The sequence below is a fragment of the Parambassis ranga genome, chromosome 3, assembly GCF_900634625.1.
Source record: "Parambassis ranga chromosome 3, fParRan2.1, whole genome shotgun sequence".
Lineage (NCBI taxonomy): Eukaryota > Metazoa > Chordata > Actinopteri > Ambassidae > Parambassis > Parambassis ranga.
The window spans coordinates 20,221,109-20,233,267 of NC_041024.1; the positions used below are offsets into that span (position 1 = coordinate 20,221,109).

At 41.2% G+C, this 12,159-nt stretch overlaps 1 protein-coding gene across 1 annotated transcript in view; it reads right to left on the minus strand.

Moving 5' to 3' along the window:
* thsd4 (thrombospondin type 1 domain containing 4) overlaps nt 1-12,159 on the minus strand; it is a 31,812-nt gene that overhangs the window by 4,417 nt on the left and 15,236 nt on the right. The window contains exon 7 of the mRNA XM_028402089.1: nt 661-865. Within this exon, the coding sequence (XP_028257890.1) occupies nt 661-865 (205 nt within the window). The remainder of the gene's footprint in view (nt 1-660; nt 866-12,159) is intronic.

The window sequence follows — 12,159 nt, forward strand, 5'->3', positions numbered from 1 at the left end:
TGCAGCTGCTGGCTGCACAGCTGGATTTAACAGACTTGTCAAACTTATTAAATGACAAACATTTCTTACATTCATCATTGAAGAATTTATTTTTTAACCTCTATTGAACTTTCTTTACTCTGCTGTCAAACATTTAATCAGCAACTGAATACTACAGGTGGTGGATGGAGGTTTTTCTTTCTTTGACGATGCATGTCTTCAGCTGGCATGAAGTCAGAACTCACAGCAGACTGCACCTGATGAAACTGTAAACCAGGATGGAATCTAAAATGCTGTGGCTTTGACATTGAAATCCCTGTTCATATGTAAACTAGCAGATGCCAAAATATTATAGTGATTTTTACACACAGATATTTAACCCACGCTTTCTTCCATTAGCTAGTTCACAATATATGAAGTTAATATTAAGCATCTGGGCTTTAACATGCATCAACAAGTGGACAGTCTTAGTTTTCATGTGTGCCAGCAGACATGCCACAGAACAATGAGGAGCAGCCACTTAAGACTGATTCAAGATGACCACCTGAAAGACCTCATTGTTACTCTTAGTAAAAACAGTTTAACTTAGTTATTTTTAGCAGAAATAACATTCATTATTATGCACATATTAAAACAGGTTTTTCAGGCCATGGCGCAGCATTGAGTGTTTTTACTACTCACCTAAATAATTTCTGCTCTTTACCATCTCTGTGACGTTGATCTTGGTGGCTCCCTCTGGGATTTCCACTATTTTGTGGTATCCCACCTTAGATAAACTATGTTTATACACTCCTGAGACCAGCCTGCAGGTTGTGTTGTCCCCTCCACACACGCCACACTTGTCCATCACCTTTCCTGATCCCACATACTCATCACAGCCAAGACTCTGTGAGGCAGAGAACAAAAAGATGAAGAGTCATGAGAATTAGACAATGGAACAGCTCCTAATATCAAACTGTGCACAGAAGGGGGGCAATAAAATGACTGTTTATAGTCTAACTATTTATAGTCAAATGAAAAAAACACTAATTATACATAAAACAAATTATTTATTCAAAACTAAACTTGGTGGCTGTTGCAAAATGAACTCCATAAACTCACAAATAAATAGAATAACTAATTAGCAGGAATCTTTCCCCCTCGCATCAGGCAACATTTTGGTGTGGTCTTTGAACTGATGCCAGAATTGACTTCTTATTTCTCCAGAGTGTGAGTTTTGTGTGCCATATTGGTGGTTATAAATTACAGGAAACCTGGACTCTGTAAAAATAGAACAGTTAACATCAGCAGTCCATAAATTCACCCAAACTAGCAGTAAAAGTCTCTCACTGTGCAAACAGGTGGTCCAGGAACCAAAAGTGGCTGCAGTGAGCTACCATACAGTAACGACTGGACAGCAGCCAATCTCTGAGCCTTCCAGCCTGTTTGGAGCTCTCACCTGGCTTTTCCTGTAGATCCGCTGATTGCACCTGACATATTCCTGCTGCTCTGTGTTGTAACACAAACACTGCTCCCTCAGAGATAATGCATGTACTGAATACCGACATTATTTAAAAAATAAATATAACCCCTTAGGTAAAGTAGAACAGTGTGTGGCTGTTGAGTACCACATATGAACATGAGGTGCCAAATTATACTGTAAAGACGAATGATACACACAAATTTAACAAGGAAGTGTATAATAGGTCATAAAATGTGGTCGTCTCCATGGATTTTGCAGAGCTATACAGCAGCTATAAATCAGCTGCCGACAAGAGGACAGACAGACAGGAGATACACAGGTGGAGAAAGGTGTAGGAAAGTGATGGAAACAGGGAGAAAGAAGAGGTGGAGGCAGGAATGAAGGCCAAAGGGTGGACTGAGGGAGTTGGGGTGAACTAAATAGGAGTCTGGCTCTCCCCCATCCATAGCAGCAGCTTACTCTGTTTCTTGGCCAAAACACCACCTGAGCCAAGACAAACATGAAGTGCCTCCTTCCACACAGGAAATAAATGATGGGAGAAAAGAACAGCAAACTAGCAGTACTGAAAAAAAAATGTAAAAAATAAAATAAAACTGCCAAAACTGCTTCTGTGGTCAGTGTGGAATTACGCTGCAGTTCAGCATGGAGCTGGATGGACATCACTAAACACAACACGATAACATTCAGAGACACACCGCTGCGTTTCATGATCTCATTTTACACATCAGCGAATATCAAGCAGCTATACAGCACTGCAGAATGTATGATAAAAACTATTGGAGGGCATTTCGACTGGCTCCACTACACCATGGAAAACAAATAAAAATGCACTCATGTAGGCCCGGTTGTTACTATGACTACCAATGAATGAATATCTCCTCCACTTCTCTATTTTTACTGTAAGTCCCTTCAACTTAAAACAACACAATTACAGCAGCTAGGCAGCATTTGCCTAAAAAAGGGAAAAATGTTCCTCTCATAAAACAAAGGCTGACACAGTGAGAGGTTATCTGTGGCCATTTGGAGGAGAAGAAGTCCTGAATCAAAACATGTTGATGTAGGAAAACAGGCAGTGTAATGTATTATTGACCCGAAACCTGAATTGTCAAAGTAATATGTTGTGGCTGTGGATAAAAAAAACACAGAAGACTTTCATTCTTTTGATACGGGAAAAGGATTTTAGTCCTACAGGAAGCATTACAGAGTTAAAGGACTGCTTGATATCTAGCGATTTGGACAGTTGCACTATTAAAAGTCCTGAACTGTCAAGACAAGCTTTTCAGCCTTGCAGTAGGATGTTGAGAAAAATACAAACATCATAATCTGCCCCTGAATAATCTCCCAAATTGTCACATCTGCTCTACAGGCTGTCTCTGACAAATGTGACCTTCACTGTGAACCCATCAGAATGAGGTGTTGCTGCTGTCAGGACACATGCAGGCAGCTAAAGCACAGGGAGAACCTTGCTAGCTCTTCTCAGTAGAGCTCCAAACAGAAATCTCAGCCTGTCTGATGAATATGGAGGCAGCTTTGTGGAGTCTCTGTCTGGTTTCCTCCCTCTGAGACCATATTTTTTTCACCTTCTCTCTGTGGGTGGCTCGTGCCATCTGGTGAGGGAAATGGCCCTGTTTTCAGTGGAACTATAACAGGATTTTTAAAATGTCACTAAAGCTTATTTTCATCTGGAAACGCTTACATGTGTCAGGACGGTGAAGTTGACTCCCAGTCAACTCCTGAACACTGAAAACAAGATCATCTTAAAGTAAATCCTGCTGGTATTTTCCCACACAATGCAGCTGGGTTAAACTCATCATATTGCAGAGTTTTTGTAACAAACTCAACGCACACAGTTTTGCCAAAGGCACTTGTCACTGGAGATTTCTCCTACTTCCAGAAAACGCAGTGAGACATTTAGAATTAGACACAGACGTTGTGAGAGGTGAGTTTTACTCTCTTATTTAACTACAAGTTTGTCCTTTGTGGCCTATAAATCAATTATGGCAGCACCTCTCCTCCCTGCAGCTCTGATGTTGGAAAACTGGAAATAAAGCAGGATCTTGACTTCTGGACAGCCCAGTGCATAGACTCATGGTTATTAGCCACCATGTGAACTGTGCACTGCAGTTTGTAGGGCTAAATGTTAATAGCAACGCATTAAATGACTACGTTGGATCCTTAAATGAATAGAAAAATATGGGTTATGTGAATCTGGGGACATTAATAACAAACAGGAGAGGCCTGCTCGTGTATTTTACTTAACCTCTTCAACCCAAAGCTGTCTTTGAGTCTCTGCACATCAGGGCTTATGGCAGGGTCACTGCATGTCTTCAGGCTATTTCAACAAAAAAGAAAATACAGATACATTTAAAGTCGTTTGTAAAAGTTTTGGTCAGCACTGTAACCACCTATAGATTCATAAATTGACATGGTGAACTTCCATTTGGAAACAATTCATTCATTAGGATTTGTTTAATAAACAAGCTTGCTTCTTTTGCTGGGAAGTTGTTTTTAAAGGGCCAAAATCCTGTTAAATCCTGCCATTTTGCAAACATGCACAATATATAACCAGAAATATGAAGTTTTATAATTAATATATGTAACTTTCAAAATAAGAGAAGTTACAGGGTGTCCAGATAGTGGCCAAAAACAAAGTTGGAAGGGTTTATTGTGGCCTCTTGTACTGAACTTCACATTGATCTGCATGAAAACACCAGTCAGTGCAGCCTGTAACCTGTTAAGTACGGTAAATTGGTAATGGTGAGCAACATGTCACATAGAATCAGATCAGCACTGAGTTTGTGGGCCACAAACTTGACACATGATGAAGCAGATGATGTGATGAACAGAACAGAACAGCTGAGTCTGTAACAGTCAGTTACTGTCTGTAACAGTCAAAAGCCAATATCAAAAAGTAGCAGGAAGGAGTGGCAGATATCAGACTCTGTCACTCTTTAATACTAAACATGCACACTGTCAAGACAAAGAGTTACAATAGAACTACATTTTTTCCACATAACCCTGATGTAATGTTAAAGCTGCTTTGCAAATATCAAGCTTTTATCTATGTAGGAGGCCCGGTTTGTGGCTCCACACCAGGAATGCAAATATGAATATAAAGTTAAAGCTGCTCATAATATCATACTTGAATTAACAGCACTGGTAGCTGCAACAAACTCCTCTCTAAATCAAGTTTAAGATGTGGTGGAAAACAGGCTCCTCTTGCTGCTGGAACTTACCGAGTGTTTGGATTTGTCTCTGTATGAACACTTTTGTGGCAGCTCAGTCGTGCGTGAATTAAATCATCACAGTGCAACAGATGGGGAATCATTTCTACTGAGAAGATACCGTTATTGAGGAGGGTCATGTTTTGTAAAAGCTGTAGCTGGGTTGGTCAAATGTATATAATTGCCAATTATTCTGTATCTGACTGGAATAAAATCAGTGCACGTTTAATAAATGCAAATTAATGCGAAACACAACCCCTGAGAAAGTGTAGGCACTACTTCCTGTGTCTTCGTGTGCATGTTGTCCACCACTACTTAGGCTGCTGATGTGGTGTAATCTGCAACTGACAGACAGATTGAGTCAGCTGGATTACAATTTGCAGATGCTTAAGACTAGACCACACTGGACGTGCTGCTGCAGCACCATCCAGATGTGACCAGCTGTTCTGAACCATATACACAATCTTTACTCACTGCCTGGTGAATTTGATTGTACTTTCTGGCTAATTATACCAGTTTTACACACAACAAAGTATTAGTATTAGTATTAGTATAGCACATTATCAAGACAATACTAAAATCCATTGTAGAGTATTATCAAACAATCCCATCAGAGGTTAAACACTATGTAATTAGAAGTGAAACAGTCTATAAGATAAAGGATGAAAAAATACATGTAGTGCAAACACATTGATCGCTTCCTGTTCCACGTCTAGAAAACAACCTAACAACATCTAATGTGTCTGTGTGACACACTGACACATCAGCTGCTTATTTCCCTGCCTGTCTGCATCACAGCAGTCAACAGTAAAAGTAAAAGTAAAAACTCTCAGGCCTGACTGTCGTACCCATGAACAGCTCAAATGAATATGTGTAGCTGCAGCCAAGTGCTATAAAAAACAATGAAATGGAGGAGGTTATGAATAAAAGGATGTTTTCTTTGTCTGGAGATGGTGGTTAAGCCCCCTCGAAGTCTTAATCCACATGAATCCACATTGGATCCCCACCAGAGCCTCCTAACAGAACCTCCTAACCTGTGTCTTGGCAGTTTTAGTTTTCCTACTGACCGCAAAAAGCAAAACAAAAAGCAGCACTGTGATACATGGACTGCTGTCTCCTACGTGTTTTTCACTATCTTCTGAAAACAAATGCTTCATTACAATAATCAACAGAGAGTGTGTTTCCTTCTTATGGTGAAACTCTGGGGATAAGGGAAGTGTTATGATCTGTACTCCTACTGTAAAAAAAAATGCATCCTTGGGTGGACACAGTGCAGTATTTTAAATATATTTATGAGCGTAAGGTTAAAGGGGGCTGTTTGGTGCACAGATTGGGGATTTCTGCAACTCTTCACACATAGCAGGGCTGTAAAGCTCTTTGACAAACGGCCAATAATGTTATCTTGACTTGCTGTGACACTCAAGCTCATCTGGAAATGCAGTACGGTCATAACTTGGCTTCCAGGCTGAGGATACAGAAGCAACATGGTCCCAACGACAAAGAATTTACAATGGAAGTAACATCAAGACATGATGTTGTGTCTGTAAATGACATTATTAAGATTTCACATCTCATACATGAATAATAACAAATGTTTTAACAAAAGCAAAATGTTTAGGATAAAAAAAAAGCGGATAACTCTGATAAAGAAACCCTCTTTTATGTTCAGTTTGTGGACCAGCATCTGCCTCCCACATGCTGGGATGCTGTGGAACCTTAACTGCTTTTAATGAGGCAGGGGCAGGCGACACTGCTTTTACTTCAGTCAGCACTTCAGACACATCTGCCATCCACAGCACATGGACATTCTTACTGTAACACTGACTAAGCCATGATTAACTGTCTTTCCTTTGTGAAAGATGATTTACCATAGAAACGCGTCAGCTGAGTGAGGATTACAGGACACATTTAAGTAATAAAGGTATTCAGAAATCCCTCGTCAGTGATTGTGCTGCCTGTCATTCTTAAAACTCTCCATGCGTTGATGCCGTGCATGGAGAATATTTGGAAATTAAATGTGAGGGTGTTGTCAGCATAGAGGATTAACCACATTCATCTCACAGCTAAAAAGAAGCTCTGCTAACTGATACCTCATAAATATTTCCCCTCTGCGTGTTGGTAGTCCTTTTACTGAACGCACTAAGCTACACAAAAGCAATGCCTTAATTTCATTTCTACATCTTACACATAAATCAGCTTATGGGAATACTGACATTTGTGCCTGGGGGCATGAAGCTTCTGGTATATCTTTTACCTCTATGTTATGTTTGCATCCACTTAAGAGCCCCTTTATAGGGTTCTCTTTTTAAAATGAGTCAGCTGAGACCACAAAGAAATCAGCCACAGACAGTGTGTTAGCTTAATCAAGTTTCAGCTGTAGCTGGCTGTAAATCAGTCTTACTGTTTAAATTCTGAGAAGCATATTACAGTTGTAACACTACAGGAGGACAGTTAGAAAATGACTTATTGCAACATCTAGAGCAAAATGGGTCAATAAAGTCCAACAAAACATATATGACTGCAAAGTTTACACCAAAAAATTATACAAATAAATAAACACATAGCGACCTTTGAGACAATTTGTCTAATATATGTAAATTTGCCACCACACATCTGATCTGTACAGCGTGGAAGATGTGACTCACAGATGTATTCAAGCTGTTTCTTTCCCTCAGATTTGATTTCTGCCTCTGGTATAATGGCAACACTAACCAGAAGACAAACCATGGTTTGTAACCACAAGCACAGACCCAAGTTATGGTGTTTTAGAGAGTAATCAGCCTTCAACTTCCCACAACACAGTATTTCTTGAAATTAATAGCAACATGTGTTAAACCCAAACAGGAAACAGACAAGCTCGGATTATTTACTGTAATGTATGAGAGCAAACATGTTGTTTCTGCTTCCAACTAATGCACAAATTGCATTACATTCCTGTGCTTTCTTCAAATAAAAGTTTCAAAAATCATTGCATAATCACATCTATATAATATTTTACAAAGCTACCAAAGCAGCAAGTACAAGAATTTGGAGAGAGATGAGTGGCAAGACCTTTGATCCCAACAGTAAAAAAGAGGCCTCATCCGCGCCACAAACTGCCCTCAAAGCCCGAGGCGAAGGGCACAGTGTCTTCGTTAGGGGCTCCCATGCTTGTAAAACACTCAGAAATAGAATAGACTGCGGTGAATCTAGAGCCTTTAAAATGCATAGGGTTTCTCCAAGACATCACTGCTCTAAATTGGATGAATTGTTTTGGGAACAGAATGACAGAGACACCTCTGCTGGGCCTGATTACTTCTGGGAACATACACAAAGAATCTGGTGAACGGGGCTCTCAGGAAATTGGTGCCAGGGATACATGTGTAGAAAAAATAAAAAACACACTTATGCTTAAATAGTATTATTCTGGAGACTCCAGGAGCTCTTTAACAGCTGAAGAACCAAATTGAGCTTTGTTCATGATTTGGCAGACTTTATGGCTTTTTTTTATTGCCATCCACAAGAAATGACCTAATTTCAACTGATGACATAAAAATCATTACTTTGGTTGTATTATGCTTTTAACATGTGTGTTTATGTTGCTCATAAATTTTGCGTAGCGCTCAAAAAACTCTAAGACTGACCACAGTCTCTCTGTAAGGAAAATTATGGTAAATTTGTGTATCTATACATGCATCAGCAAAATTCTCTCTTAAAATAAAAATGAAAGCATATATTTTTAAAAACTTAAAAACTTATACTTTAAGCTGAACCTTTATACGGGGATTTACACTACATGAGTGTCAATGTCAGACACAGTCCGTTGTCTTTAGACTGACCTGCATTGTGTTTAATGGCAGACTTCACTGTTTATATAAACTTGATAGACTTGTAGCCAGAGGTCATATAAAAGTGGCAGAGACATCTTCATCCTGACCTTGGCACTCCAACACTCCACATTAACAACCTCCGGACGCTCACACCAGCCTCATAAATCATCAGCCAGCACAGGTGATCTAAAACCAGCTCAGCTAAACAGCAAGTGGCGACAGGCTAATTCAGGACAACTGTCTATCCCTAACAGAGTTCCAACTACATCTTTATAGTCCCAGGACAGGCCTGACTCACTGAGTCTTCCACTAGGAGGGAAATCTAATCCCAATAGAAGCCAGTGAATGTGCTGTGGAAAAACAAACAGCTCACAGAGCAAGCAGAGCTACAGTGACAACAGCCATACTGTAAATACTTCCACTCAGTAGATGGATCACACTGACGGACACAGGCCAGTTTGTGGCCACACCACAAACTGACTGGAAAGGAGGAACTTGAATTTACATCCACAGATTTAGATGCCAGACAAATTGTAATCACCGCATCATGTGGTGGAATCTCAACAACTTTATAGTGCATCATGCAATGCAGCTCTTACAGCCAGCATCAATGGGGACAGCCGGCTTTCTCCCAGCTTTCCTCCAGGACCCAGCAGAGGTGAAGCATGGTCCCTACCTGTGACCGTGGCTTCCCCTGCACACGCATGTGGAGGCAGACAAGCAGAAGAAGAGCCAGTCCTGGCAGCATTCTCTCATGTGGGCACAGAAATGTTCAAGCAGTCACTCAGGCTTCCACACGAGTCCAGCGGCTGCTCCCGTCAGCCTCTGTAGCTCTGAGAATGCCAAAAGAACCCTCTCACTACAGAACTGATCTCTATGAGCTCCCCTTGTAAACTGAGCTGGGGGAGGTGCAGCTGGGGGAGGTAGGGGGGACCGGGGTTTTTTTAGAGGAGGGAGAAAATGAATTGGAAGGAGAGAGAGGGAAGAGGGAGGGAAAGGAGGTGTGTGGCAGCTACTACTGACAGTAAATTGGAAGTGGGAGAGGAAGTTTGAGGGAATGTTTTTGAAAGTGACGAAAAAAGAGGGAGGAAGGCGTTTCTTCAGGGGCAGAAATGAATGTGTAACCAAATCACTGAAACATGGTGGCAATAACAGGCAGGTGGGCAATTTTAAAGGGATGCCAACAAAAATAAATAGCACACAAGAAAGTTTGTTCAGCTTCACAAACCTGAAAAAAATGTACATCCGAAAGTGAAATTAGTAACATATGAAAAACATATTTTTGACAAGTTGCCCTGTCGGAGCCACATATGCTGGAAGCAAAAATACTGCAGCCAAAAAGATATGATTCATTGTATGGTGTTGTTATTACACCAACATTGTTTCCACAACATTGAATCCTAATTCACCAGGACATACTGAGGTAAGGAGTGCGCTCCTCATCCTCCTATCTGACAGTTGGTTTTCTCATAAAACTGTATAGATGGGTTGAGCACATTGAGGGGACATTGTGGCTGAACCTGGTTCTGCACAAAAGAGACTTCTGCGAGCATGAGCCTGGAAACGGCATAAGATAATTGAAAACGTTCCCGTTCTGAAGTGGCACATGGACACCCCAACAAGCCGCTACACACTCCCCTTCACAAGGCTGTGTCTCTGATGGGCACACATGATGGGAATACAAGGAGAGCAGAGGGTAAGGGGGCAGGCCGGCAGTTTGAAGTGAGATTTTGACTTCTTGCACAAAATCCTCATCGTGTCTTGTTTATACAGTACATTGATTGCAATTAACGTTATAAAAAATACAGATAAAAAGAGCATGGAAACTGTTAACTAACAAGTAAGCTTATAATAAAAAATGAATGGGTGACACACACATGTCGCAGACTGCTGCCTTGTTTTCATCATGAAGGTCAGGGGAACATTTTGACAACATTATCTCCTTGCCTGATCTATTATATTTGTTAGTATAAGTATAATAAGATGCGTTTTAACAAAGAAAAATGCCTATTACATGAGTTTTAGCCTGAACTCAAAGCAATTATAATTTCTGCAATCAGATGTCCACACATGATTTAGGCAAATATATACTTTCAACTCTAATTCAGGTTTTAACGGTAAACTCTGGCCCTCTCAGGGAATGGGAAGACATCAACATGAGATAGGTATTTCAGAATGATGGATGGATACACAGAAGTATGTATAAAGTGTCGAAAGTCTCTTTATCTCGGCACATCCTACTGCAAATGTGCAATGTCTTAAACACCAGCTCCCTGCTCGGCTGCTCCCTGTAAAATTATTAGCTACCACGAAGCTTGGGATTTCAGATTTATGTGTGCACTCACATGTATTAAGTGAACAGAACAGATGGCCAAATAATTGCGATGTAATGATATGTATGTTGGCACTGTTCTTAATAAATCACACCCTTCCACCTTTCCCTAATATTCTTTAAAGCTGTTTCACAGTGAGCAGAGGCACAGAGTGCAATGAGGAGCAGCGAGAAACAAATATCTCTCACACCTGCAACTGGCTTGGCTTATGCTGGAACGGTGTCAGCTTAGACACACACGCACACACACACACCAGGAAACAGCACATACAGCATGCACAATAAGCAACTAACTGACAGCAATCTGTCCACTCAAACACAGCTGCAGATGAAGGGAGTGGCGACTTTTTAGCAGCCCATCCGTCACACTGAGCATGCAGACATCGTCTCCTAATCCCCTGATGTGCCTCTGATCTGGACACATCTCATTATGAAAGCATAGCACCCAGAGGTCGGGTGGGGCCAGACTGACTCTCCAGTGCACCCTGGGGTCTTTGTCTCTATTTACAAATGGGTCAGCACAGAAGCAAACCTTGGCTCCAGGCGCCCGACTCTTTCAGTCCTGCTCTGCAGCAGATGGGCTCAGTGTTACTGTACGCTGACACACGCTCATACAGTTGCTGCTTATCCTCTGTCACACTTCCGGCCTGCTGTTCTGTAGATGTTTAAATCTCAAAATTTTACTCAAATGTGGCCTGTGCCCGTGGGAAAAACACTCCACCTGCAGCAGCAACATCTCTCTCATTACCTTACATCATGCTTCAAAAACTGACAGATAAGAAAAGAGGATGTAGGACACACTGTTATGGCTGACCTATTCAAAACCTCTAACAGAACTTCTGTTCTTTTTTTCACTAAAAGTAGGTAAAAGTAAGGCCAAACGTAGGAGGAAGAGAAAACGCATGCTTTTTGTGCATCTGGGATACATATTAGTCAGCAAGGCCAGACATGTAGGTCCCATGATTGTTCCCTTCAAGCAATGTGGTTGAGTGGAGGAGGCGGGTTAATGAATAAAGCAGGTCGAGCGGGGATGGGAGGGGCAAGGTGTGGCTGAGGGGAGCTGCTGTTTCTATTTGTCTTTGGCCTGTGATCGACAGACTCTGCAGAATACTTAGTATGTATTCTGGGCACATGCCCTGCAGAACCAAGCACTGAGGCACTTGTGCATGTGAGCCTTTACTTCCACTAAACAGCACAGCAGATGATGCTGAACATTATTCCACCATCTTTGCCTGTGCTGTTTGGATCAACTCCAGGAGCATTGATCACTGTAGCTTCCTATTAACATCCACTGTAAATTAAATAGGTTTAACCTGAATGTTACAGCTATTCCTGAGGCCCCAATTGCAACTG